Source organism: Saxophila tyrrhenica (genome assembly GCF_035928015.1).
Source record: "Saxophila tyrrhenica strain CCFEE 5935 chromosome Unknown scaffold_11, whole genome shotgun sequence".
Lineage (NCBI taxonomy): Eukaryota > Fungi > Ascomycota > Dothideomycetes > Mycosphaerellales > Extremaceae > Saxophila > Saxophila tyrrhenica.
In genome coordinates this window covers 846,855-874,197 of record NW_027041743.1, presented here as the reverse complement: position 1 = coordinate 874,197, position 27,343 = coordinate 846,855, and the positions used below count along the sequence as shown (strand labels likewise).

The following is a 27,343-nucleotide window of genomic DNA, read 5'->3' as shown; positions in this document are numbered from 1 at the left end:
TCACCTCCTCAGCTTCTTCTTAGGCGGCGACGCACCGTTGTGTGGCGTAGTACGGCCCGTACGACGCGCATGAGCTTCCGTGGGGCGCATGAAGTGCGGTCTCTGGATTGGCGGTGCGACGGGTGGTGCATCACTTGGCTTCTGTCCCGGTCCTGGCGTCGTGCCACCCATTTGTGAGTCTTCGTTCTCATGCCCAGCCGCGCCATGAGGATTAACACCCTCTGCAGACCTCGTGTCGTCTATTGGTGGGTCCTCGCTCTCACTCCCAGGCACTCCGCCCTGCTCACTAAGGCCCTCTGAGGCCCGTGTTGACTCGTTATGGCGATGAATGGCCCTGGGCAGTGCAGCAGCAACCTCTGAGTTGAGGATGGCAATATCCTTCAAACTGAGGCCGTCTAGTTCCGCACGTAACAGGTCGATGATACTGGGCGTGGAAGACTTCTCCTCTTTTAACCGTTGGTTCTCAGCAGCCAAACGATCGCGCTCGGCGACGACCTGCTGATAGCCCTCGGGCTGAAGCTGAGCAAGCACTTTCTCAGCTTCTTCGATCTGCTTCCCGAGAACATTCTTCTGCTCAGTGGTGTTCTCAAGTCCGCCAGAAGCAGCTTGCAGGTCTGCAAACGATTTGGCAATACCGTCGTACTGCTTGCTCATACGGTCCAGTGTCTTCTGACGCTGCTTGTCCGTCTGGTTGGTCTTGAGTGCGGCAAGCCATGAGTTGAAGAGCTTGTTCTTCTCCTCAAGATCCGCAGAGCTTCCAGAAGACGACGATGAAGATGACGAGGAAGAGGAGGAGGATGATGATGAAGATGACGAGGACGATTCAGAATCGCTCTCCTCCCCATCACCGAGGAAAGAATTGAGGACGTCACAGTCGACAACGCCATTGGCAATTTCGAGCTCTTCTTCCAGAATGCCGTCGAGTGCCTCTTGTATGTCTTCACCTCTGGCAAGCTTGTTCTCCGCAGCCAGAATCCGTACTTCGACATCAGACATCTGAGTATAGATGAGGGTCGCCTCACCAGTGTTCGAGGCTGCAGTCATGTTCAGTGGGTCTTCGTAACGTACGCAGCCCTCCATGTCGTTCATGATGACCCATCTGCGGTACCCATCTTTGCAGACGGCTCTTGCGTACGTCACAAAGTGTCCAGCGCGATGATGAATGATCGCCTGTAGACGATACTGTGTCTGATCACCCACAGGGTTCAGTAGCCGCCGGAGCGGCAGGTTCTCGGACGGCAGGCGGCGGCCGTTGCTAAGAGGACCCATGTCGAGCACATCGCCCAATATCAAGCGATTGCGCGCAAGGGTAGAAGCACTCTCTGCAGCTGCTTCGGAGGTATGACGCAAGCCAGACAGCGCCATACGATCAATTCTGATGATCAGCACGGGTGGAAGCCTGATGATCCTGCGGTACATTGCAGTCTTCGGAGGATGATTCGCTGAGCTTTCGCACCTCATTGGTGCGTGATCAAGGTCGTTGCCTACATTGCTTCCCTCACGAATCAGTTCTTCGATGGTGAATTGCTTCGTGGAATTGTAGCCCGGAGCATCCTGCAGCCGAATGTTGATGGAATTTAGAACCTCGAAACTGCGGGAGTGGGGCGACAGGCAGGAGGGCTCCATGCATCTTGATTCTCGAGCCACTTGTGCCGCGCAGAGATCAGTGATCGGCGAGTCGTACCCGATCTGGAGGTAGCCTTTCCAGTGACGGAGGTATTCGCTGGCGATTGACGGAATGAGTTGATCGTTCTGATATGCATGTCTGTGCTCAGCCTCAAGCCGGTCCTGGATGGTGGTGCCAACAACGGGCGTCGAGCGATCTCCGGCACAATTCAACATCTCTAGGAGCGTTGTGAGAAAGGCCGTTGGATCATCTTCTTTGTTCTCCGGAAAGTCGTTCTTGTACAGCCGGCGCACACACTGAAGGACATGAAGAGTCGGTCCAGATCCAAGTTTGCCTGTCCGATCGGCCGCGAGTTGGTTCATAGTAGACGCCAGGGCTTTCACAGCGTTTTGGTGGTCGAGCATGTCTGGATCTTGCCGGGTACGGGCAAGGTACTGGCTACCGCGGCCGGTTGCGACTCTGAACGGAAACGCCACGGCTTGCGAGAGAAGGGCGCGAAGCGGCGTAACGTTGAAAATTGCCTGGATTGCGCTCGAAGCATAGCAAATGTTCCGAGTGTTGGCCAAATTACTTTGCAGTGGCGGTTGCGTAGTAGCGGGTGCTGTGCGGAGGAACTGGCGCACTTTTCCTGAGAACATGTCGTGAAGTGCTGTCGGTTCGTCGAGACCCACACCTGCAGATCCTACAGGTATCCCAAATGCTGTTGGTAGGTTGGGGATCTGTGCCGGCCAGTATGGCGGGTTGTCCCGAGGTAGGTTCTGCAAATTAGCGATAACCTCTCCAAGCTGATCATCCCATCGTCCGCGCATCCAGTTCCAGACCATAGGCTCCCATGAGATGTTGCATTTCGTGATGTCGAAATCCGCAAGCGATGAAAAGTCGTTGGGCAGCCCAGTGGTCATATCAAGTCCATGGTCGCTATGGGCGGCAGCCGCACGCATGGGATGGTGTTGGTACGACACTTGACGCTGTCGTAGCCATTCGCAATTGTCGAAGCCTGGGACAGGCACGTATGCCGCAGGATTGGCGTACTGTATGCAATGCAGAATGAACAAGGTTTCCACCGAACATGTCGTTTCGTAATGCCTGTTGCACGCTGTCATGAGTGTTCTCAATCGTTGCGCGTAGAACATCCTCAGATCTTCCCAGCACCACACTTCTGGCCGAGTGCGTATGTCGAACGGGTACACCGGGCGCTGAAGGGAGACTTCGTATTGCGATTCGATCTCATCAACGACTGGCAAGACCCTGTCGGCGTTAGGAAATGGCAGAGCCCTGCGCTGTCTCAATTTCTCCTCCTGCTGAGCATCTTTCGGACCTCTGGTGAATTGACCGGCACGGTCAATTGCCAATTGCCATGGCACCCTCGACCAAGTGATCTCAGCAGGGTCGCCAAGCCGTCCAGTGCGGTTCTGTTCGCAGATGAAACGCACAACTTGCGGGTCCAATTTGAGTCGCTCCTTGCGCTGGTATGGGAATTGAAGAGTGACGAGGTACAGGTGATCCAGGGCGTTCAGCAAGGTCTGCAAGTGTTCTTGATCTGGGCCGTTGCACAGGTCGGAGAAGTACTTGACGATCAGAATGCTGAACTCATATTTGAGCTCGTTTATGTTCGCAGCTGTGGCACGAACATTGTCCCGTACATGAATATGCACTTCTAGGGAGCCTTTGATGTCGCATACGGCGACGGGGTTCAGCGCATCAATGTTGAGTGCAAATGCGCCCGCGGTGGCGATTCGGTGCTGGATTTTCGTGTATTGGTCGGTGAAGCTGTCCTGACCCGATGTAATAGCACAGGACGTGCTGAATGCTATCCAGAGTTCCTCGTTGCTGAGCTCGAGGAATTTCGATGCTGGTCTGCCGGCTGCGCGTAGATCCTGTCGCTCGTCCTGAAAGACATGCCTGAATACACGGCTGAAGATGACGACTTGGAAGCTGCACTCTCGGCCCTGCTCATTGCACTCCGTGCATGGCCTGCCATGGTCACTTCCTCCACATAGCTCGGGTGTGTCCTCACACTGCTTGCAGATCTTCTTCCTACTCTTCTGGCTGAAGCTGCACTGCCGGCCCTGCTGAACGCATTCCGTGCATGGCCGTGGATACCTGCCTCCTTTGCACAGCTCAGGTGTGTCCTTGCACTGCTCGCACGTCTGCTTTGCGAAACTGCATTGCCGACCTTGCTTCTTACACTCGTTGCATGGCACCCCAACTTGGGCGGGCTTGAAGCAGAGGTGCGGTTTGTCTTTGCACTCATCGCAAATGTCCCCCTGCAAGCTGCACTGTCGGCCTTGCCTCTTACACTCGTTGCATGGCATGCCAACTTGGGCGGGCTTGTTGCAGAGGTGCGGCGTGTCCTTGCACTCTTCGCACGTCTTTACCTGCAAGCTGCACTGTCGACCTTGCTTTTTACACTCCTTGCACGGCGCACCAACATGGGCGGGCTTGTTACAGAGGAGCGGTGTGTCCTTGCACCCATCGCACACCTCCGCCCGCAAGCTGCACTGTCGGCCTTCCTTCTCACACTCTGTGCATGGCAAGCCAATCGCTCTTCTCATGCAGAGCTTGGACGTGCCTTTGCACTGCGCGCAAGGATGTTTCCTCGGCTTCTCTCTCGTCGCCGGGCCGCTGTCGCCAGCACAGTGCGGACAGCGCCTTTCTCCACCTACGACCACAAAGGCGGAACAGACACAAAGCCTTCCGCATCTACAAAGATGCGTTCTGCAGTGCTTCTCTTGAGGAGGACACGAATCCGCAATTGCCCCTTCTTCACCCGAAGCTGCTAGATGGCTTTCGAAGTCTGCACGGCGGCAGGCAGCCTCCCAAGCAGCATCCAGTGAGCTGGTACTGTGCAGCGTTGAGTAGAATGTGTCTTCCACCCTGATCGCAGCCTCTCGAGACGGTATGCCCGTGATTGTGTTTGGCGTAGTATCCTCGAAAATCGCAGTACATGCCGATGATGGTAACAGACTGAAGTTGCCGTCCTCTCCCTGTTGCAAGAAGTAGAGCTGACCCGGGCCGGCTTTTGCTGCAGCTGTTCTGGATCCAAAAAGACCGAGCAGGAGAGTCTTCTGAATCTGGATTGCAGAAGGCGAAATGACCCTGTGATGAAGACGTGAAAGTACCAGGGAGGCGGATTGGAGTATCCGATGGGTCTGCTCAGTCGACGCACCCGGGATTTGTGTCCCAGCTGGGAGCGTAGCTGGAGCATAGATGTGAGAGAGTGTCGGGGTCTCCGTGAGCTCGAGCAGTTCGGAAATGGCCAAATTTACTTGACGCTCATAAATGCCTCCGTCCCGCTGTCCAAGCTTCGATGGATCGAAGCATCGCACCTTTGCCCGCAAACCTTGCTTTCGTGAGTCCATATCGAGGTTTGGGAGCTGAATCGATCTGGAAGTTGTGCTTGCCACCTCAAGGGCGACCTGACCTACATTGTTGATCACGGCTCTCGACCATGTCCCTGGTGCGTAAGGGCCTGTAATCAGTCAGCGAACGATGTTTTGGCATCTTGTTGTACAGAATGACCCACTTCTCTTGGAAATGTCCTCCAATACCAGCCGCACCCTGTCAATCGTACCATCGTCGCACGGTGTATCGATGAGGAATTGAGTTCGTGCCCGTCCAGGCAAGGATTGGAGGTAGCTTGCTGCGTAGGTCGTTGCCACAAGACTATTGAGTGCAGCTTCGTTCGAACGGGGTGTAACGACAACAATCCACCCAACGATGGGCCATTCGGATTTCGGACTGTCTGTACTGCCCCGTCGACGCGCGACGGCCCGGCTGATGAGATCCGGGTGAACGAACTGAGTAGGTAGGCCGGCCATGAGATCCACAGGCCAGTGCCCCAGGGCTGCCGGAGGAGGTGGGAAGCTGGTGTGTCGGTCCAGTCTCTCGCAGAGTTCTTTCCACGCTCGGTAGTTGGTACCATCCGGGTGACTGCCCCATGTCTCGACGAAAGGTATGCAGTGGTATCCCGAGCCAGCACCGAGCACCCGCGGAGAAGGGAGCGTCTTCTCCCGCGTGCGCCTGGCGTGGAGCTCGTCGGAGTGCATGGCATTGGCATCCTCCTGCTCCCCTTCATTCAAGGCAGGGCTGTCACGCATCTCTTGATCTTCACCAGCTGCGTCTGCGCCTCCGCCGCCTGCGCTCGCCATGTTGGCGCGTGTATCGGGATGTTTGGTCTTGCCCAAGCGGCTGAAAGGTCGGGCCAAGGAAAATGTGACGGTAGGTTGGTAGGGATGTCGAAAGATTGGAAGGTAGAAATTTTTGCTTTGGTGAACGATGTGAAATGTGTTGCAAACGGTCTGCGTGAAGAAGGGAGCTTTGACCTTCCGATTCACGTGCATTTGGAACTGACCTGTGCGTCATATGCACGTGCCCGGCTGCGCGGTTTCAGAGACGCACCTTCCCGTAACCGCGACACGAATCTCTTCAGCATCAGCAGTTCCTCCGACATTCCTCGGTCACAACACACACAACATACAACAGCGCCTTGGGTATCGCAAAAGATGGATACTTCAAGGAACCAGTCAGCCTTCTTCCAGACAAAATACCAGCGTGCTGTTGCCGCTTACGACCAAGACGACAGCGTTCGCGCCGACGATCTCTGTCGTGAGCTCACCGGCGACTTCGTAAGTCACTGTTTGCCCTCTGCGAACTCGTACGCGGTCTGGTTGTCAGCCACTCTCCCATACAGGCCCGCGGTGATGTCGACCTTCCAAGCATGGATACTGACCCGCCTACACCCAGGTATGTCCACGCTTCATCCAAGCACATGCGCTGCAGCTACAATCACTCTGCACCCGCCATCACTGGCGCGCTCGCTCTTTTCTGGTGCGTTGTCTCGAGGTGCTTGCCGAAACTCCTAGCCTGTACGAGGATGTCGATGCTCACGATGAGAATCTGATTGCTTTGGCCGAGCATACGGTAAGCTTTTCGCCTGCCAACACGTCTGCACCTTCTCCAACATCCGGCTTGCAGATGGTGGTGCTGAAGCTGTAAGGAAAGTGCTAACATGCTGCAATATAGCAACTCATGCTTGATGAGCTGGACAGCTTGTGGGAGAAGCAGTGGAAGGCCCGTGGCTTGCCTGTGCCAGAGGAGCCCGGAACAGAATCCAAGGACGAGAGCAAGGGACCTGAGGCGAGCGGCGACAAGAGCAAGGAGCTGGAAGAGGGCGTCGGTGGGTTGGCGATTGGAGCGAGCCCAGAGCCCTCAACCCTAGAGCGTACGTCGAGCGAGGAAACGGTGAGTACGCTTGCGTCCCTGCGTTGTATCTTCTTACCTCGAATGATCCATCAGTCTCGTTGTTGTACACGTCTTTGCACATAGTTCCGCGCGTCAAGTGAATGTTTGCTGACGGATTGCATTTCTGGTACAGGTGCGACAGGCTGTCGGTCCTTCATCGCCAATGCAGGCGTCATCGTCGCCAGTTCGTGGGAGCGAATCAGGCAAAACGACACCGCCTTCCTCCCAAGATGAGCTCCCAGATGCTCCCGCGGACTGGAACCTCGACGACGACGCGATGGAGACTGATGATGAGCTCTAGTCGGAGCTATGACGAGGACGGAAGGGTCGGAGAGGGAGAGGTAGTGGGAAGGTGGAGGTTGTGGCAGAATGTAAGACAGTACGCATGCAGAGAGCCTCGACATATTCAACATGAGGCGTGATGTAATATGAACGATTTGTAAGAGTTCATTCCAGTTCTCCGCGTGGAGTGACAGGGCAGTTGAGATGACTACAGACCATCCGCGAAGGTGGTCGTTTATTATGGTGGCTGAAATTCTGGGCGTTTGAACTTCGAAATTCGTACAACGACTTCTGACTTTCAAGTTGCTTTGTGTTTATTACTCATTCCTGTCGCCAAGTTGACCCTAAGGTATCGCCAAAGTGACTATGAGTCGTCCCCGTCGCAGAGTCGTCCTCGTCGCAAAGTCGCCTCTCCCCTCGAGCGAGAGGGTAGGTACATCTCAGCGCGGTGGGCGCAGAAGGGACGACGGCGACGTGTATGTAATAATAGTCAGGAACAAGAAACAAAGCGATTTGGAGGTCAAAAAGGACGTCCAGGTCAAAATTTGAGGTAGAGGAAACGGAGCTCGACTGCGCCACCATAATAAACGACCACCCTCCGCGTGGAGTGGCAGTCGAGATCCACTTTCTTATTCTAGCGCGTTGGCTACGCGATTCGAGACTTTGCTTCGTTTCAACGTCCCTTCTCGTACAGAGCGGTCAACGGTCGACAGGACGCTGTTCTCGCTACGAGGTATGCTCAAGGGGATGTTACCACAAAGAGAAGACTGCATTGGAACGATTTGATGGCCGGCGAGGAGCCGCATTGATCTCCCCAAGGGATTGCGAAAGAGTAATAAAGCAGTCCTTCCGAAGCAAAATGGAATTGCTGCGCAGCAAGACAGTAATTGTCACGAATGTTGTGGATATCATCTGACTACATGTATCTCGCCACTTTGTCGACGCCGTATCATATGCCTCTTACGGCAAGACGCGATGGATACAATGCGATGCTAATGATATCTTGCTTCTCGCCTCGAGAGTCGGAGATAATCGAAGTATTTCGGTGGCATCCTGGAGTGTTTTGATGACCTTTGAGGCCTCGCCATGGTGGCTAGCAAAGTGTTCGTTGGCCCAAAGCGTCCTCTAGATAAGCCCTGCCATTCATCATCCAACAAGCGTATTACGCCTCGTCCGATCGCTTCGTGGATCCTTCCTCCCAATGATCGCCTCAAGCGCCTGCTCCAAGGCCTTCAAATCATACCTCCCACCCCTCCCTCCTTCTTCTCTTGGGCCATAGAGCCGCATGCTCTCGATTCCAATCATGCCTAAAGCCTTCTTGTCCACCCTCGGACATCCGGGCCCTTCAAGATAGACCACTGCTGTAACGTACCTGACCCATTCGTCTGGTGGGGGCCGGGCTAAGCCCCTGGACTCTGCACATGCGTTTGCGATGGTGGCGATGAAGTCCATCGCTGTATATGGGTCGGCGGATGGACCTGTCTCGCGGTCGATGGTGCCATTGAGGATGAGGATCTTTGAGCGGACAGATGGGGATGCTATTGCCTCACCTACACCTCGCAGAATCAAGGATGGAATGATGGAGGTGAAAAGGGACCCGATGGAGTAGATGATTGTCTCTGAGCTGTTGATGGCATCTAGAACCCGCGGATTGGCGGGAAGCGAGATCTCCTGACCGTAGGGATTGATGTACCACAGCCTTTCGATGCGAGAGGGCAGCTCTTCTTCATCAGCCTTGGAGAAAGCAATGGCTGGTTTGCGAAGGACTGGAAGGGTACCAGGGAGGTTTGCGTCTTCAACTTTGTCTTGTTCTTCCGTCTCAGTCTTAAGTAGCCAGGCTGGAGATACCGGCTGTCCTTGTTGTTGCTGCGTAGGCACGGCTGCAGTCGGCACACTCGGGTGAGAGATGTTGTTCTGGCCGGTAATGATGGTGCCATCCGCAAGACTGGCGGCGATGTGATGGGCAAAGTTGGTGTTGAGCACAGGCAGCACTGCTATGCTATCCGGCACGCCGCAGATGGAGCTCAGGAGATAGATGGCCGCTTCGAAGCTGCCTGTGAACAGCCTCGCACCCGTGAGGAAGAGATTGCCTATAGCCGCGCCGGAGAAATCAAACCGACTTGTTGGACGCAACCGCTTGACCATCTCCAGGTTGATGGCGTTCAGGAAGCTGCGGATGAGCTCGCGTTTGGGGCTCGAGATGCCGTCCCATAGTGGATTGTTCGCTTCGACGATATCGTGCCATTCTGTGCGAGCTGGCTGGTAGGTCTTCGGCAGGCGGTGGTTGAAGAAGGTCTTGATTGCTATCGATTCGGCGCTGCTCTCTGGAATGAGACGAACGAGTCTCGAGCGAATATCGCCAATGCCTACCACGAATCGTTAGCATTGTGTGTGCGTAGAGTAGCAATCAGTATGGCCATACCTGGCCCGCCAAAGACGCGTATCAGCTCACTGCTGCTGCCGCCATTGTCCGAGATAGGTACAACATAGCTTAGAGTGGTGTTATTGGCTTCGCGGAGCTGGTTCAAGATCTCGACTAGATGGTTGGCAGCGCTGCCTCCGGAGAAGACCACGATTCCGCTCCTTGGCGACGAGTTAGCGGCATTGGGGGTGCGCGGTCTGCTTGTGGTACTGTTGCGGCCATTGGGTAGGCTGTCGATGGGTGTGTTGGCGCTCAGTAGGCCTTGCCATTCGTTACCGGAAGCGAAGTCGTGGCCGGAAGAACTCATGGTCTTGTATGGAAGCCTGCTTCTCTGTCATACCTGACTCCTCGAGCAAAAGAGGTGCATATATACTTTCGAAGACGAGATGAAGTGAACACATATTCAGAAGCCATGACCATTGAAGCGGAAAAGCCAAAATAAGATTGCCGCTTCAACGGACAGATTGGTATGTACTACATGCGCTCATCATACCACGTTACATTCGCATCTAAACCACTGAGCCCTTCCAGTGGTCTTGAACACATGCGGCTTCGACCAAGCAGCTCCTCCGCGCGCCCACTGGCCATCACCTCAACATCCCCACTTCCTTGGTCTCCCAATCACGATCCCCATGTCATCCCACCACATTATGACTCTCCCGCTGCCCTCGTTCTCTCAGTCATCCGTTCTCCCTGCACCTCAATACCCGTGTTGACCCGGAAGGTCGGGCTAGCCATCAAGCCCTCGGTGCCCTTCTGGAACCCAGTCCCCGCCGTCAAAGCACCCTCACCCTCCCTCTCCGCCCTCCTTCTCCTCTTCTCCAGTAACCTGTCCCTTGTATCTCGCAGGTAGCGCATCTGATTGTGCTCAACGCCCTGGAGCCAGTAGCCGAAGCCCGCACCGAGGCCGCCGTAGATGCCGTAGGCCCACCATTGTTGCGCGAATGGGCGCATTTCGATGCCGAGCTGCCAGAAGCGGACGACCATGCCTGTATACATGTGTTAGCATGGGCTGAAAACTGGAAGAAGGATTGGCAATATCGTACCGAAGCCGGACCAGAAGAGGACCTTGTTCACCATTGTGCTGGGCTCAGCGCTGGTGCTGTGGCATAAGTTGGTAGGCTCGATGCTATATGTGGCCCTCTAGTAGCTTGAGAGTGCTCCGCAAAAACGTTCGTGTGTGGTTGTTGTTGTGTAATCCCCAATGGTTGCTCGTCACACAAGCTCCCTCCTGGTGACTGAGCTCTTCGGAGCTTCGGATGCGCTAGCACATAAATGGCAGGAGCCTCCGGACCACTCCTGCGATCAATCCAGCTTCACGACCTCGTCTTCATCCACGACCATCACAACGCGCACCGACGCGTCGCGGCCAACAATGGCGTCTACCGACGTCGTCATGGCCGATACGGGCGAATACAACATCCCACCACGCAAGAAGCCAAAGATCAGTGAGCTGCCACTATCCTCCGCACAACGCGGTTCCATCGACACGCTCCTGCACACGTTCAAGAAGCGCGGCGAGTTCGACACTGTGCGCAAGAAGGCTTTCCAACAGTATAATGAGAGTGCATCACGTGGCATGTTCGAGGCGTCGCTGCGCAACTTCACTACAAATGAGATCGAGCGGGAGCCCGTGAAGTACTTAAAGCCCGATCGAAGAATCGCAGCACCTTTACTGGAAGGTGCGGCGGCGAGAGGCGGCGTCTACTCAAAAGTCGAAAGTGATGTGGAGGGCTACATTGAGCAGTATCTAGCCAGCGCAGAGAATGCCTTGAGAGACCTGCGCAGACAGGAAATTGGTGACGATGCGGTGGAGCAGGAAATCGCACGCGGCAGCAAAAGCGAGGAGCAATATGCTGCTGAAGCCGAGCAGAGAAGAAATGACCGCGCGAAGAAGTTTGCAGATGAGGAGAAGGGTAGAAAGAAGAAAGAGGCATCGGAGAGGAAGAAGAAGGAGCTCGAAGCGCTGTTGAAGAAGCAAGAGGAGCTGAAGGCCGAGACAGAGAAGCTGCAGAGAGAGCATAAGAGGCGCGCAGAGCGTGAAGCCTGGAAAAACGCCGAAAAGGAGAAGGAGCGCGAGCGCATCCGCAAGTTCAACGAAGAGCGTGACCGCCTTAAGAAGGAGGCAGATGAGCGGGAGGCGGCGAAAGAAGCAGAGCGACAGAAGAGGCAACGCGAGAGAGAGGAGCGTGAGGCGAAGCGGCTCGAGCAAGAAGCGCTGGATCTATTAATCAGGGAGGGCAAGCAGATGGCGGAAAAGAGCAAGCGGCCGGAACCAGAGCGTAGTGAGAGCATGGAGCCACCAGCGAAACTTGCACGAATGACCTCAGCGCCGCACGACAAGCTTTCCCGGGACGAGATGAGAAGCCAAGGACTATTGCCGACTTCGTTGACCCTTAAGAAGGGTGATAAGGCAGGCACGTCCGCACGTAGCCCTCCAGCTCCGCCAACCGCCCCAGCGTCCGGTAGGGATGACGCCAGGCCTGGAAGCCGCAGCCGAAGAGACATGTCCCCAGATTACGATGATCGTCGTCCGTTGCGGCGCGATCGTGATGCTCTACGCAGAGAGAGTGGAAGATACCGGGATGTCAGTGCCGAGCGGGAAGCATGGAAGGCTCGTGCACGAGGTGGGAGAAGCGAGCGTGGCGAGGAGGGCGAAGTGGTGGAGCCTCGCCTGTCAACGCGCCTCAGAAGCCGCTCACGCGACTTTTTCAGGAGAAGGCGTGACCGCGACTCGCGATCGCCTCCGAGACGCAGAGACCGCAGTCGCTCACGCTCGCCACCACGCAGGTACCGCTCGCCTCCCAGGAGAGGAGGAAGAAGCCGCAGCCCGCCTGGTATCGATCGGTATGTGCCAGGTGGCGCTGCTGCGGCCAATACTGGTGCCAGAAGAGAAAAAGATGACGGCCCGAACGAGCGACCACGCGATCGACCGCGAGACCGGGAACGGGAGCCCGAGTGCAACCGTGAAGATCGGGACTTGAGAAACCGCGACAGAGATCGGGACCGAGATCGTGAAGCCGATCGCAGGAGACGACCACGCGACGACGACCGCCCAAGGCCAAGTGACATTGACCGCTACATCCCTGGCTCCGGCGCTCGGCCAGATGATGGTGACAGGTCGGTCCGTCGCAGGGAGCGGAGCCGCAGTCGCGTCCGGGAGAGGGACATTCGCGATCGTAGGGATCGCAGCAGGGACAAAGATCTTCAGAGGGACAGGCGTGAGCGCAGCCGTGATAGGGGCAGAGCTGCGCCAAGGAATGAGCCAAGCAGGGAGGAGGTGAAAGCCACTCCAAAGGCAGAGGAAGTGGAGAAGGTGGAGAAGGATAGAGACGCTGACATGCCGGATGCGCAAGCGGTGGAAGGAGCGAAGGCTGAATGAACGCATGGTCGTATTGTGGACTGATATTGCTTCGATGATGGTCCTCCGGCAAATGAGAATTTGAATTATGTTACGGGACAACTGAGAGCAACCAGCACACCATACACCATACCTGGTAAATTGATGTCAACCGCTCCTAAGGTCTCCCTTCTTGGTCGCTGCTTCTGCCTCGCGACCCGTTCAGACGTTAGGGGACGGGTAGACGCCATTGCAACGACATGCATGGGACGCCCGACACGACGGTGCTGGTTCATCACGTTGGTCTCAAGGCCCAATGGATGTAGATATGGCACCCTTGCGACTCATAAGACCGGAAATCGTCGACCTCTCTTTCTAGGAACACACTGTGATTGTTAAGGTACACGTTCCACAAATCGAGACTCGGCTACGTGCGTGGTGGTACGGGTCAGCAAACATAGTCTGTCGTACATGGCTGAAGAAGGTCACAGCCAGGATCGAATCACCACATGGGACACCACCGCCTCGTTGGGGCCTTTTCTCGCGTGCGTCGTTGTCTCGTACGACTGCATTGTTCGCCTGCGTTTTGTCTCAACGGCAGCGTCTTGTCTCGCAGCGGCCGCTTGATCTTGCGCTGTCCAGAACGCCCCCATATCTACCATCTCGTCCACAACGACCCCAACCACGACCATCAGCAACAGACCTCCCGGCCGCTATTCTCCGAGCAGTCGACCTTCAGAGCCCAACACACCGACAACAATTTAAACATCGCCACCCAGCCCCTCAACACCAGCACCATCTCACCTCACCATGTGCACCACAACACACATATGTTACACCCACTGCCGACACTCCCGCTACAGCCACACAGTCCCATGTTCCCACCACTGCCGCCGCCCGTGCGAACGCAGAATCCTAAAAGACCGCTGCTGCTCCCGGTCATGCGTGACGACCAAACGGTACAACAAGTACCGCGAGCTGCATGAACGGGCCAGGGGAAGGGGGAAGTCGTATATGACTCTGGCGGATTTTGAAGCGGTGCTGCAGTGTCATAGGGGGTGTGAGCAGTACTTGGGTCAGGGGCGTTGATGGGAGGAGGTTGCGTTTGGATGAGGAGGTGATATTGTATCTGGTTGTCAGGAGTTGGGCGTGGGCGGCATGGTTGGGTCGTGTGAAGCGGAGCGTCCTTGTTGTTGCTGCTAAGCGTAGGTGTAGGGCGTTGGCAGGGTATGTTCAAAGAAGATATTATCATACGGGCATTGCTGGAGCTAATGAGTGGGAGGAGCATGTGGGTTGATGTCGTAGTTGAATGTCGACATCTGAAATGCTATATTAAACTTGAAAACTAGACTGAGTATGAGCAAACCACATGAGAAACCTGATGTTGCTCCGCGCTGTCCATGTAGACGCCTAGGTTTCGCCCCAACGCCTCGCTGAAATCAATAAACCCATGAAGAAACACAAGCCGCCGTAAAGACCGGAAACAGTAATCCGCGAAAACCATTTCCCAGTAAAGAGATGGGGTATCATCGATATATCGAACCGAACCAAGAGCTCCAGAGAGAAAGTCGAAGTCGAAAGAATCACCGTGGATCAAGGCGTGAGGACCAAGTGCTCCACATCCTCATGCAAATCATCGCCTTCGTAGTCTGTCATGGTCGTGTGCTCCCCCTGGTAGTGCGGTGGCGATACTGGAACATCTTCATACATGGGCGGCTGCTCGTCGTCCCAGCTCAGGCCCATGCCTGCTCGTTCCGTCACATTGAGATTGAACTGCGTGCGAAGCACCCTGGCGGCACCGGTTGGAGTGGCAGCGCCAGGCTTCTTGCCCGTGGCCCATTCCTCCGCAATGACCAGCTCAATGATGAGGGTGTGCGATATCCTGAGGCCGTTCTGTGCATTCACATCGCACTGTGGTTTCGCAGACGCATCGATAGCGGCGTTGAACTCGCCCTCGATCGAGCCTTCGCCGTCAAAGTCCGTTTTCCAGCCTTGTTTGAGCTCGTCCATGCCGACCTCGCGGGTGTTCTCGTGCGAGATGCCTTTGCCCTCGCCGCCGACTTTGCTGGCGTGCTTGCTGCAAGCTGGTGAGACCATGGACTCGAACTCTTCGATGCGCCAGAGAAGTTTTCGCAGTCGCCAGCGGGCGGTGTCGTTACCCTTCTGCGTCGTGATGCCCGTCATACGACATTGTATCGGAAATTCGCCGATCGGGTGGATGACACTCGGGAGTGTGACGTGAAGTGCGAGCGTGGTTGGTGGGAAAATGCGAACACTGTTCTTCTCGTTCCCAGGAAGCAGCGCCCGCTGGAACTTGAGCTCGCGGCGGAATTCGATTTCTTGCCCGTCAGCTGCCTTCGCTTTCACATGAAGTGAATAATCGAGGCTTCCAATCTGGCCGTGAGTAGTCGCAGGAAGGTGTCCGGGAATCAAGTGCGAGAATGGCAGCTCTTGCATCCCATTTTGCGCCTTGAAAGTCTTCGGTTGCGTGAAAAAATGCCACTCATACAGGTCGTTGATCTGAGTCTGGCATTCGCGGCACCGATCGGAGACTGGTCGCTTCGTGGTCGTTGTGCATTCCAGATACATAGTGACGCTGTTGAGTGTGGCTTCTGGGACGTTGGGAGTGACTTGCAGCCGCCCGGACATCAACACTCCGGATGATTGTGACGGTGCGCCGATAAACAGAGTCGGCGGGCTTTCCATGTACATGCCCAATTTCACGGACTTCGGTTGGATTGAAGGCGACAGTTGCGACGGCCCAATTTTGCGATCTTTCGACAAGGACCGTTCCTTGTTCTTCTTGTCGCTGCTCCCCAACTTGAGGCCTGCCAGACTGGGCCTCTTGACGTGATCCATTCCTGCGGTGTGAAGGCTACCTCTTCGGGATGAAGCAGGACTGTTGGTGGCGCTTGAAGTTGTTTTGCCAGGCCTTTCGTTCTGCGGCTGGGGCAGGCGTAGGTCAACGCCGAAGATTTTGCTGGGCATCTCGAAGGAAAACAGAGGAAACACGTCACAGGCGGGCGGGTGGGCTGTGGCGCGGAGAGTGTTGTGTGGAGAAGGAAATCGGTCCGAACAAGCCCTACGTGACGGTGTTGTGCTGGATCAACCAATGTCTTCGTTCAAGATGGGAGGAGGGTTCTGTGACATGCTTGCGAGAGCAGACGGAGAGCAGACAGCTCAGATCTTATTAGTCGAACATGTTGCGAAGCACGACAGTAAGGAACCACCGCAATGGTAAATATAACGTAACTCAATTGCTGCTACTCGCTGACAAGTCCGCGACGCACCTCAGACCGACGTCGGCATGAGAAAATTCTGTGGCTCCGCCAGTGCAAGAAGAGGCATGCCCTCTCGTTTCCACTCTATTTTGAGGCTGAACGCGGTCGTGATGACTCTAAGAACGTAAGCATCGAAACAAACAGCACCCCAACAGACGTTGTGGAAGTTCAACGTGGAAACAATATCGTGAAATGGAATAGTTCATAACAGCACAGACTGGCTCCTCGAGCACGTGGCGGCAAGACGGCTGCTGGACTTCCAAGGCGATCCACCACTCCGGTATTTCGCCATTCTGATGTGGTTGTTGATGGTTCTGGCTCGACATTCATGTGAAAAGCCGCTTGGTGCCAATGCAGTGTTGATGTGCTGCCCTTGACCGAAGTCTGCATCATGATGCAGCGGGGTGATCATGCGCGCTCGGTGTCGGCTGCGGAGAAGTAACAGTCACAACTGCAGTCTCGAAAACGCCGACTGAGCTCGTGATACATTTCTCCGTGGAAAGGCTCAAAGTGGTGGACGGCACCAAGGGTCAACAAGCGGGGTTGAAGTGGCTGTAGGCGATTTGCGAGCCGCAAGTCGTCGATCACGCCACGATTTGATTAGTGTGCCACTGGTGATCACGAGCCAGAGAGAATTTTCGTGCGCTTTGTGGGAGCCAGCCGTCCTCGCTGTCGCCGTCGTGCCAGCCCGTAGAGCCTGGAGACGGTATACTTGGCGTTTCCGGTTTCCAAGGCTCTCAGGTATGGGGTGGTGGAGTCTGAAGCCGTCGGATCATTCCTGCGGACTGGCCAGACCGAGTCTGTGGCTGAAATCGAGATCGACAACGCCAATCATGACCGCTTTTGGCAGTTGCTGCCACGGCGAGCACGGCCTGGAGCAGTCAGACGCCAGTAGGGCTGTCAAACTCTTCCCTCCCCCTCCATGTTGTTAGTACGTCGCAGTAAGACGCTGTACAAGGTAGTCGCCACTGTATCGCCGTCAGCGAGATCACATTGCCCGCATTAGGGTTGTACCACTCACCTTTTCACCGCCTCGTACTTCTTCCCCTGGGGCCCGTCAAAGGTAGATGGGATCGACTCAATCACGCTCTCGTAGTTCGGATTGCAGAAGTATGCGATGCTGTACCGCGGCGGATGCGTATCGGCTTTGGTAGACGGCTCGACGACACGATGCTCCGTGCTTTTGATGGTATCGTTCGACCAGCGGGCAAGGAGATCGCCAGCGTTGACGACGATGGTGTCTTCGATTGGCGTAGCGTCGATGAAGTTGCCGTTGGGTGAGAGCACCTGGAGACCGCCTCTCATGTCTTGGAAGAGCTGTGGCACAATGGTCAGCGTGGTCACGTTTACGACCTTCCAGCAGAACACACCAGAGTGATGGAGCCATAGTCAGAGTGTGCACCAGCCCGTACTTGGTTCTTGTTCTGCTTGAAGACCTTGGCGTCCACTTCAGGGTAGTGCAGTAAGCGCAGCGTATTGTCGCCATCGTCGCAGTAGCCATCGAACCAAGACCTGTCAATGCCCAGCCCGACCGCAATGGAGCGCATGATCTGCACATGCAGGTCCTTGCACTGCTCGAAGAACTCAAGCACATGCTTCTTGAACGCCTCGCCATCTCGATCGAACTGATCCGGCCAGTGATTTGGCATCCCTTCCACACCTTCCCGTCCAATCTCGAAAGACTCCTTCAGATCGGCTCCAGCTTGCTCTCGTTCCTTTGCAATGTCGTCAATGTCGAAGGCATTGCTCGTCTTCTCCCGGCCCTGTCCAGAGTAGCCGCGATTCGCTTCTGGAGTCGTCCAAGAAAGAGCGTCTTTCTGCTCCAGAGGCCTGGCGAAGAACTTGGCTGATAAGTCAAAGGTCGTTTGGACTGTAGGCTTAGTGATCGGGTGGTTCTTCAAGTAGATAAATCCAGCGTTCTGGAAGCCAGACAGTATTTGCTGAGCAGTTGATCTTATGTTGGCCTCATCTCCAGATATGAATGAGCTAAAGTCGATGAGAGGAATGTTCAGACTGTCAGATGAGACGGCGTTAACAGCTGTGTTCGACATTGTGATTGGTATGGAAGTTTCTCTGAATTACTTGTAAAGAGAGGAGGTGAGGTCAAAAGAAGGATTGGTCTGTTCCTGTCGCGTGTTGGGTGAGGGAGCTGCGTGCTGTAGATAAGGCAAGTGGGGCTGCTGTGAAGGCGTCTGTCCAACAACCTCACATTGAATGGAGATTTCCACTTCCAAAATTGACCACATACAAATTGAATCATGGCGCCCCAAACGTCAGTAGTAGACGTGCACACTCACATGTACCCGCCAGTAAGCATCCTCGAAACAAAATGACCTACCAGTACTCACAGCACAAGGCCTACATGGACCTCCTACGTTCACGCAACGAAGTCCCCTACGTTCGCTCGTTCCCAGACAACCCAGCAGCAGGTGATCGTCTAGTCATCCTTCCAGCCGAGGACACAGCATCCACATCCCGCGGCCGACCGATCGGACCAGAATACTTCGATGTCAACGAGAAGCTCGCTTTCATGGACGTTCACGGCATCGATGTCTCTGTGATCAGCCTGGCGAATCCCTGGCTGGATTGGCTACCCTCGGAGACAGCAGCAGAAGCTGCTCGGATGATTAACGATGATACTGAAAAGTTGTGTGCTGATCATGAAGGGAGGTTGTACGCCTTCGCGACGCTTCCTTTGTCGGCGTCATCGGGTGAGATTGTGCGGGAAATAGAACGAGCGGCTGGGCTCAAGCACATGCGCGGCATTGTGATGGGGTCGTCGGGGCTGGGCGCAGGTCTTGATGATCCGGCTTTAGATCCTGTGTATGAGGCGCTGCAGAAGCACGATCAGCTAGCAGTATGTTCTTCTCTGCTATAAGGTTGCGGTGAGGACGTAGCTGACGATCACTCTGGTTCCTTCACCCGCATTACGGCCTGCCAAACACTGTGTACGGTCCTCGGGCTAGCGAGTATGGCCATGTCTTGCCGTTGGCACTCGGCTTCCCACTCGAGACGACGATCGCCGTTACTCGCATGCTGCTTGCCGGGGTGTTCGATCGCTTTCCGAAGCTCAATGTCATGATCGCTCACAGCGGTGGTACACTGCCGTTCCTCGCTGGCAGGATCGAAAGCTGCATTGCGCATGATGCACACTTGAAGAAAGAAGGTAGGATAGTGAACAGGCGGAGCTTGTGGGATGTGTTGAAGAGCAATATCTACCTGGACGCTGTCATCTACGCAGATGTAGGGCTGAAAGCTGCAGTAGATGCTTCTGGCGCCGATAGGTTGATGTTTGGTATGAGCAGCAAGCTGATCAACTTAAGTGGAAGTTGCATTGCTAATCGATGTTGAACGATAGGCACTGACCACCCATTCTTCCCTCCGCTCGACAAAGGCGAGAAGGAATGGCAGAGCGTGACGCTAAATTCCAACGCCGTAACTTCTGCATTCGGGGAAGACACCAAGGCCGCTGAGGCGGTCATGGGAGGCAATGCCATGCGCATACTTCGGTTGGGCAGTTGGAGTCCCCTCGCATAGTAGTGCTGCAGAAAGCTCGTCGGCTACTGCGATGGCACGCGTGGTGCTTGAACTGGCTCGTCGTGGTGCAGAGACATTTTTAGAGTTCAATCTCGGCCAGTGCTGATGCCAGCTCAGCCATTCAACCACGAGCGTAGCCTGGCGATGTTAGCATTAACTACCGACAAGGGTATTACAACGTACGCTCTTCATCCAGCCTCGTCTTCTCTACCCAGCTGTCTGACACCCAAGACGGCGTCACAATCCTCGGTAGCTTCTTCCTCGAACTGACAGTCTTCTGAATATTGTCCAGGCGAGGACTGTTCTGCACGACAATGACATGTGTAACGCCGTGGTCATCGATCGACTCCGCAACCTCTCCACCAGCAAACGACAATAGCCTGACGACCTCTGCAGGAACGTCGTCGATGTACGCCTTGACGCCATGGAACATGAAGCCAGGCATGGCATCGACACCATGGCCATGCTCATTGAGCTGATCAAGGAATTCAGCGCCGTCAACGTCATCCTCGAACTTTGCCGGCATCTTTTTGAACAGATCAAGCAGACCTTCAGGAGTGACGTCTCTGGCATAGCTGTCCCCGTACTCATCCACGTTGCCCTCAATATTCCCACTGATATCGTCTACTGCCGCAGTATGGAACATATGCTGAGGCTCGAATGGCAACAAGTAGCTCGGCCTACCGATGTCGATCTCGCTCTGCTTCACGCAGTCGAGCAGCCAGGACGGACGTACCAGGTTCTGCTGATCCTTCTTCTTCAGCGAGGCGACCTTGACCAGGTTCCTATCGGCAATGATGATGGTGTTTTCGTCCTTCTCAGATGCTACGGCAAGGCCGCCGTTCGCCTTGACGATCTGCTCCAGCTCAATCTTTGACTTCTTGATGGGAGCGAGTGCCTCTGTCATGATGCAGAAGCTGAGACCTTCGAAGACTTTCGTCGCTGGTCCGGCATAAGGAGTTTTGAGGTCCTCTTCCTGGCCTTGAATGATGACACTGCGCTTGCGCTTCCGCGTGTTGCGCTTGCGTCTCTCGTCATCGATCTTGAACTGCTTCTCCTCCTTTTCCTCGTCGATTTGCTTTCGCAAGGCGAAGAACTCCTGCACACTGAGTGCCGACTTCCAGTCCTTGTCTGTCCTCAACTTCTTGAAGCGCGGGAACCGCAGAGTGCCGCCAACCCTGAACTGATCTGATCCTCCCGCGTTTGCGGCTTTGACGGAGAGTACAACCGAATCCGCAGGATAAATCCACTGGTCCGGCCGCTCGTACTGTCTGTCACCACCACCCAGCTCAATGACTTCAGTTGGAGGCTTTTTCGGATCCCAATCGTGCCATTTACCATCTGTAAGATGCCGGATCTGAGCGTAGTCGCCGGCCTTGAATCCACCACCTACCTTGAAGAATGAGTAGCACTTCTGAGGGTGAGTGCCAGCTGTATGCCACTCTTCATCCAGACGCAGCGCGCACATGTAACTGCTGAGCTTACCTCCTCTCTTGCCAGACCCATAGTATCCGCCCACTACTATACAGTCCAATGCCTCGCCGAACTCAGTCATGTACTCTGGCTTTACTTTGATCCAGTCGTCGTTGCGCATGTTGAGCTTGTACGACGAGCGCGGGTTCTTCAGCACAAGCCCTTCACCCCGAGTGGCGACGACTTCCCGTAGCAATGGATCGATCTCGGACGCCTCTTTTCGTTCTATCACCTCGTGAATCTCGATACGGCGATGCACATTGTTGACAGCCTGCCGTAGTGCCTTGCGACGGTCGCGTAACGTGTATCGCGTGAGGTCACGATCATTCAAATACAGACAGTCGAATACGCGGTAGAGTGGTCTGTTGCCTGTCGAAAAGGGATTCTCCTGCTCGGAGATGGCGGCTGTCTTGAGCGTTCCAAAGCCAACAATAGTGTCTTCTTTCGGGTCCCAAGTGATCATCTCACCGTCAAGAATGATGTTTCTGACACCGTCTGCGAAGGCTTCCTTCAGATGACGAGTGAGCGCTGCGTTGTCGTCTTCGAGTCCATTGCCATAGAGGTAGGTGTAGTCCTTGGCCTTGCGCGACCAGAAGCGGAAGCGTTTGCCACCAGAATTGTCGTTGTCTTCGACCATGTGTAGCTGCATTCGCTCCCCGTCCAGCTTCTCTTCGACATAGAATACCGGATCCTCCTCGGTGGCGTTCATACGAGCAACCATTTGCTCCATTGATCGCATTTGGAACGCCGCCAGCTGAGGCTGGAAACACTGCATCAGGTTGATCCCTTTGCTATCTCCTTCCAGACGCACTTGAGGATCGTACAGCTCCCAGCAGACCCGCCGAAGGCTGGAGGAGATGTTGAATAGGTTCTCAGCGTCCGGGTGCCAGTTGTCGAAGATTGTCTTCTCAGTTGCACCAACCTTCATCTGTCTCAGAATCATGCGGATGAGCCATGTCAGCTCTTCTGCGTTCATCTTTGTATAGAACTGCTCCATGATCGGACGTTGATTTTCTTCTTTCTGTGCCACTGATAAGTGGTCCAGTAGCTCGTTCACTTCGGCAATAGTCATCTCTCCTGGCGTAGTCCTCATCGGACGCTTGCTGATCACCTCAAAACATCTCCCGGCGAAGTCACCTGCCATGACGCTTGAAGCCTTTGCTCCAGGCAGCTTCCAATGCAACAAATTCTGGGCATCTTCGCTGTTCTTGTCAATCTTCATAACACTGATAAGGAGCTTAGCAATTGTCAGCTCCTTGATGCCGTACATTGCTCGATCGCGGTCCTTCTCCGGCACGATGAGGCGAAAAGCAGGATAAATGTCGTTGCCCACTTCCTTCCTCCATCGTGCGATGAAGCGGTCGATGATTGATCTGCGGATGTCGTTCGGTGCCTTGCGCATGCCATGCGGGCCTACTTTCTTTCTCGCAACGGCCGGTCCAGTGGGCTTCTTCGTGTTCTCCTTCAGAGGGTTGAAAAGGGTCAGATACAGCTCGCTGAATGGCAGAGTCTTTGAATGGTTGTGTGGTCGAGTCGGATACTTTTCGCTTAGCTCTTCTTCGGTCATGCCGCCTTTCGGTAAGTCAGTCAAAGTTCTCCTTCGTACGATGTGGTGAGACTTGCCATGGCCGTACATCATGTGTTCTTCTTTGACGGCAGTCTCATCCTGCACCGCGGCGTCCACCATGTCAAACTCCGTGGTATCGTCGTCCGCCATGGTGCGAGGTGTGTGCTATGGAACTGTTCACATTTGAGCGCCCTTGGGGATGTTCGAAAATGTGCTCGCCACTACATCATGTCCATCTGCTTTCTTCAAGGCAGCAAAACGCGCTAGTGATGCGCAGTCACATGATCAGCTCTACTGTGTTGCTTCGACAGTGATGTCTTCACAATCCGAAGACTGCCGATGCTGACCTTGTTGAATGGATCTCTTGCGGTCTCAATTCGCATGTTAAAATTATCAAAGAAGAAAGAGAGTTGTGACAAAGAGCAGGGGCTTCTCCCAAAAGCGAGCTCGTGGCAGTGGCAGCTTCATTGACAAAACTCGTCGACTGCGGCTCATCACGGCTGAGAGATGCTTACCCTTCCTCCCTTGTAATCTATTCGAGGCAGTGCATCAGCAACAACACTACCCCTCCTCTTCCGAACATAATGGTCCACCGCCCGCTAGACCATATCATCGGCGCTCATGCAAGCGCCGAGGAGTCCATCCCGGACGCCTTCCTACGCCAGCACCGCTGAGACTGGAACGAGCCCGCGCAATGCCGCCCTCCTGGGAGCAGCGACTGCCTTTGGGCGACCACCAACCAAAGCGAGGGCCCAGGAGAAGACACCCAGCGGAGTAAACAGTGCTTTAGCAGCGGCAGCGAGAGCTGGAACCAGCAGTCCGTCACCAAATGCCAGGCTGAAATCGCCAGCTCCACCTCTTCAGCGGCAGACAACTGGCGAGAGCGTGCGAAGTGTGAAGAGCAGTGCAGACAGACTTTCACTGGGCGCGAGCCGAACAGCACGCCTTGGAGTGCCGGATCCGGTGAAAGAGCCTTCCAAGTCACCTTCAAGGCAAGCTGCTTCATTTGCTGCTGCCAGCACGCCTCAGCCCTCGGCCCCGAATGTCAATATCGCGACAAGCAGCGCACGAGCGGACGAGGTGCGGGGACCTCCGGTAGGATCAAAGCCGCGATCGTTTCGCACACAGCAGCCGCAGAATGGCAATCAAGACAGCAAGCAAACAGACTCCTCGCCGATACCGCCCACGACCTCGCTGGTTGACTTGTTTGAGCGCAAGTCTCGCACTCCTGAAGGGAAGAGGCCGGAGCCTGTGGTCATCAAACCATCCAGTCAGCTGGCATTGAGATCGCCAAAACCTACTAGGCAATCTGGAGGCATCACATCCTTGTTTGAGATGGAGTTGGCGGGTAAGGGAGGTCTGTCGAAGAGCAGCCAGCACAACGATTCCGCTTCGCCGCCTGTGCTTCGCCCACCTGAATCTAGGCGATCTTCGAGTGGCTCATACGCATCTGCTTCTGAGGACCCACTAAGGGAGACTTCTCCCATCAGGCGAAGTCCCTCTACCGTCCGTGGCCCAAGCAGGAACCGGAAAGGCACGGAGCCGCCAATGACCCAGTCACGCAACTCTACCGTCCAAGCCGTGCGCATACCACATGCCGTAGCCGGCAACGTTGCTGTACGAGCAGAGTCACTCGCGCCATCTTCAGCATCCGCCAAATCAATACCGGCCCAATACCATCACATGTATCCTGCACGCAAAATGACGCCAAGCATGACAGGAGACCAGCTGGCCGATGCCATGGTTGCTGGCAGTCTTGCTTCTTCACGCGCGCCATCACCCCGCAAGATGGACCCTCCGCCACCGCCGACTAGGCGCCACAAGCACATTGCGAACCTTGGATTCTCTCGAACTCCGAGCCCTACAAAAAGTGGTATGCGGCACACGATGCGAAAGGAGGAGTCCGAAAGCTCCGATGACAGCGACGAGTTACACCCTTACGGAAAGCACAAGAAAAAGCGACACCTGCGGAAGCATCCAAACAAGCACCACGAGGGCGATCGCAAGCGATGGCGCGATGCGGTGACTGAGCGCGAGAGAAAGCGGTACGAAGGTGTATGGGCCGCCAACAAAGGCTTGCACTGCTCTTTCACTCTTGAAGAACAGATGAAATTCCGGAAGTCACCTAAATCGCAGCAGACGGTTGATGTCCGAGAGGCTGCTGCTGACCAAGTCTCGAACATCATTGCTCGAGACATCTGGAATCGGTCTCGACTGCCGCCGGCTGAATTGGAGACTGTCTGGGACCTTGTGGACACCGGAGGCATTGGCCGCTTGAATAGGGAGGAGTTTGTCGTTGGCATGTGGCTCATCGATCAGCGACTGAAGGGCCGCAAGCTGCCCGTGAAAGTCAGTGGCACTGTTTGGGCGAGTGTGAAGGGGTTGCAGGGCATTAAAATTAAGAAATAGACGGGGTTTTTGGAGTGATTGTTCTAGATACCCGGGCATTGCCGTACCGATCAGCTACCATTTGCATAGAAACGAGATGGTTACACCAAAGCGTGAATGTCCTCTTACTACCTACTTTACCTCAGTCTTTCCTTGTTCATAGAACACGGTCGCCAATGACTAACACATCCGGTCTGCCATTCGTAAGCCTTGAGAATGAATCGGCGAGCCTGGCGAGCCTGGGAAGGCATTCACGTTCCCCAGACTGCGGCATAATCACGGCCTTAGCTTCACGCTGTCGATAGCGAGAGCGAGCTACGTATGTGACTTCTTGATCCTCCGAGTCCTCCGCCATACCACGACCAGAATGCAGATACGATAGCGCCCGTCCAACGCAAGACAAGCGCGCCATGGAGGCATCGACCTTACTGCGCGGTTCCACCTCCGTGCCGAACGATATACCACGTTTCGTGACATACACCTCGCCAGTATCACAATACCCATCCGTGCCGGCCACGAATGGCTTCTCGGGCGGTGCGGCGACACTGCCTCTCAACCTCGTTGGTCTGATCCTGAGCCATCTCGACGACCTGGGAGACATCGCGCGCGTCACGAGAACATGTCGACTACTGTACTATATGACCCTACCTCAGCTGTACGCCAAAGTGTCGCTGCACTCATATCCGACCATTCGGTATACCAATGGGCGACCAGAGGGTTTCGGGTCTGCAAGCCCCTTTCTGATGGCGTTGAATGGACTGGTCACAAAAGCGCATGCTGGCATAGTACAAGACTTCAGAGTATATGGAGAATGGAACGAGGTGGGCGCGGAGGACTTCGCGAAGGGCAGGGTACCAGATAACAGCATGATGCTGAACATCTTGATGCGCTCGGCGACAGACCGGATGACGAAGCTACGGTCGTTCAGCTGGGAGCTGGACTGCAAGCCTCTGAAGCCACTGTATCAAGGACTGGGTTCGCACAGCAACCTCACGAGCCTATCGATCAGATTCCCGCAGACGAGGGTGCCGAGACCGTCGGTCGTGATACCGCCTATGGCCAATCTGCGAATTTTCAGAGCGATGGAGATCGACCCCCTTTGCTATCCAGACGACATCTCAGTCCTCCTCCTCAGCTCCAAGAAGCTCGAAGACGTCCGACTCCACTTCTCGCCCCGTATGCGCGCCGAAGCAGAGTCAAGCCTGTCGTGGGCTACATACTTTGGCCGAGTCCTTCGAGCGGAGTATCATATGGGGCTCAAGCACTTCGCAGTCCAAAACTTCTACGGCCGCAACGTCGAGGGCATGGGCGACATCCTGAACTACGACACTTGTAAAAGCGTCACCTTTCTCGACGTCTTCGGGGGCGCGAGAGGAGCCAGTGCGAACGTCTTCTTAGACGATACTTGGAAGCAGATCCCTCCAGATCTCACGACCAAATTCACCACCATGCGGACGAACGAGCCTGCGATGCAGCATGTGGAGATGCTGTTGAGGGCCGAAGCGCCGCTAGAGAATCTGTATATCGTAAGTCAGCGGTTGGGCAAAACGGGCAACACGCCCGGAAGCGGGCAAGAGATGCCAGTCACACCCGACGACTCGCAGCCCGACTTCGAGGCGACTGCGTTGGGTAAGCAGTACCTACATGCTATCACACGTTGTCACGGCAGCTCTATGAAGCATCTCCTTCTTTGGGACGTATGGCACCTGACGCAGGACGATCTCGGCGAGCTAATCCGCTACTGTCCGAATCTCGAGCAGCTGGGCGTGGGTGTCAGCTCAGAGGACAGCTTGAAAACCATATGGCTCCTCCTGCCTTTCCTCCACAAGCTCAAAGCTCTACGACTACTGCTACCCAACGAGGTCGAAGGACAATGTCAGAACTCTGGTCACTACAACAATATGGCGCAGACTCTTGGCAAATTGAACGCGCAGAATCTCAAGTGGCTTGGGGTGGGCAACATGATTTTCAAGATTGGTCCACGGTACGATGACATTGATGTCGGGGGACACGTTGTAGCGAAGGTACACATTACGGAAGTGAAGATTGCGGATGTGCAGCATGTGGAGATTTGGGGTCGGGACTGTCTGGATATTATGGCTGATCCTGTCGCGCCTTTCAGCCCTTGAAACAGCGAAGCAATGAGACGAAGGGTTAAGCTCCCCTCCGTGACTACAACTCC

General features: G+C 55.1%; 11 protein-coding genes across 11 annotated transcripts; 5 read left to right on the top strand and 6 right to left on the bottom strand.

Moving 5' to 3' along the window:
• Positions 1-5,778, bottom strand: LTR77_007410 (uncharacterized protein; the record flags this gene model as incomplete). The annotated part of the gene is made up of 2 exons (XM_064804647.1): positions 1-5,099; positions 5,154-5,778. 2 exons carry the CDS (start codon positions 5,776-5,778, stop codon positions 1-3), a joined length of 5,724 nt encoding a protein of 1,907 aa, XP_064657417.1.
• A 354-nt stretch (positions 5,779-6,132) lies between these two features.
• Positions 6,133-7,172, top strand: LTR77_007409 (uncharacterized protein; the record flags this gene model as incomplete). The annotated part of the gene is made up of 4 exons (XM_064804646.1): positions 6,133-6,255; positions 6,374-6,550; positions 6,653-6,871; positions 7,005-7,172. The coding sequence occupies 4 exons, from the start codon at positions 6,133-6,135 to the stop codon at positions 7,170-7,172; spliced, it is 687 nt and encodes a 228-aa protein (XP_064657416.1).
• A 1,127-nt stretch (positions 7,173-8,299) lies between these two features.
• Positions 8,300-9,882, bottom strand: LTR77_007408 (uncharacterized protein; the record flags this gene model as incomplete). The annotated part of the gene is made up of 2 exons (XM_064804645.1): positions 8,300-9,519; positions 9,576-9,882. 2 exons carry the CDS (start codon positions 9,880-9,882, stop codon positions 8,300-8,302), a joined length of 1,527 nt encoding a protein of 508 aa, XP_064657415.1.
• Positions 9,883-10,223: 341 nt separating this feature from the next.
• LTR77_007407 (uncharacterized protein) lies at positions 10,224-10,655 on the bottom strand (the record flags this gene model as incomplete). Its single annotated transcript, XM_064804644.1, has 2 exons — positions 10,224-10,564; positions 10,622-10,655. 2 exons carry the CDS (start codon positions 10,653-10,655, stop codon positions 10,224-10,226), a joined length of 375 nt encoding a protein of 124 aa, XP_064657414.1.
• A 295-nt stretch (positions 10,656-10,950) lies between these two features.
• Positions 10,951-12,957, top strand: LTR77_007406 (uncharacterized protein; the record flags this gene model as incomplete). The annotated part of the gene is made up of 1 exon (XM_064804643.1): positions 10,951-12,957. The coding sequence occupies one exon, from the start codon at positions 10,951-10,953 to the stop codon at positions 12,955-12,957; it is 2,007 nt and encodes a 668-aa protein (XP_064657413.1).
• Positions 12,958-14,508: 1,551 nt separating this feature from the next.
• LDB19 (Endocytosis regulator) lies at positions 14,509-15,903 on the bottom strand (the record flags this gene model as incomplete). Its single annotated transcript, XM_064804642.1, has 2 exons — positions 14,509-15,743; positions 15,795-15,903. The coding sequence occupies 2 exons, from the start codon at positions 15,901-15,903 to the stop codon at positions 14,509-14,511; spliced, it is 1,344 nt and encodes a 447-aa protein (XP_064657412.1).
• A 1,221-nt stretch (positions 15,904-17,124) lies between these two features.
• On the bottom strand, positions 17,125-18,247 carry LTR77_007404 (uncharacterized protein; the record flags this gene model as incomplete). Its single annotated transcript, XM_064804641.1, has 3 exons — positions 17,125-17,164; positions 17,218-17,513; positions 17,567-18,247. 3 exons carry the CDS (start codon positions 18,245-18,247, stop codon positions 17,125-17,127), a joined length of 1,017 nt encoding a protein of 338 aa, XP_064657411.1.
• A 278-nt stretch (positions 18,248-18,525) lies between these two features.
• LTR77_007403 (uncharacterized protein) lies at positions 18,526-19,733 on the top strand (the record flags this gene model as incomplete). Its single annotated transcript, XM_064804640.1, has 3 exons — positions 18,526-19,019; positions 19,163-19,491; positions 19,555-19,733. 3 exons carry the CDS (start codon positions 18,526-18,528, stop codon positions 19,731-19,733), a joined length of 1,002 nt encoding a protein of 333 aa, XP_064657410.1.
• A 121-nt stretch (positions 19,734-19,854) lies between these two features.
• Positions 19,855-22,923, bottom strand: LIG4 (DNA ligase (ATP); the record flags this gene model as incomplete). Its single annotated transcript, XM_064804639.1, has 2 exons — positions 19,855-19,871; positions 19,917-22,923. The coding sequence occupies 2 exons, from the start codon at positions 22,921-22,923 to the stop codon at positions 19,855-19,857; spliced, it is 3,024 nt and encodes a 1,007-aa protein (XP_064657409.1).
• A 471-nt stretch (positions 22,924-23,394) lies between these two features.
• Positions 23,395-25,182, top strand: IRS4 (Increased rDNA silencing protein; the record flags this gene model as incomplete). The annotated part of the gene is made up of 1 exon (XM_064804638.1): positions 23,395-25,182. One exon carries the CDS (start codon positions 23,395-23,397, stop codon positions 25,180-25,182), a length of 1,788 nt encoding a protein of 595 aa, XP_064657408.1.
• Positions 25,183-25,571: 389 nt separating this feature from the next.
• On the top strand, positions 25,572-27,290 carry LTR77_007400 (uncharacterized protein; the record flags this gene model as incomplete). The annotated part of the gene is made up of 1 exon (XM_064804637.1): positions 25,572-27,290. The coding sequence occupies one exon, from the start codon at positions 25,572-25,574 to the stop codon at positions 27,288-27,290; it is 1,719 nt and encodes a 572-aa protein (XP_064657407.1).
• Between the last annotated feature and the right edge of the window lie 53 nt (positions 27,291-27,343).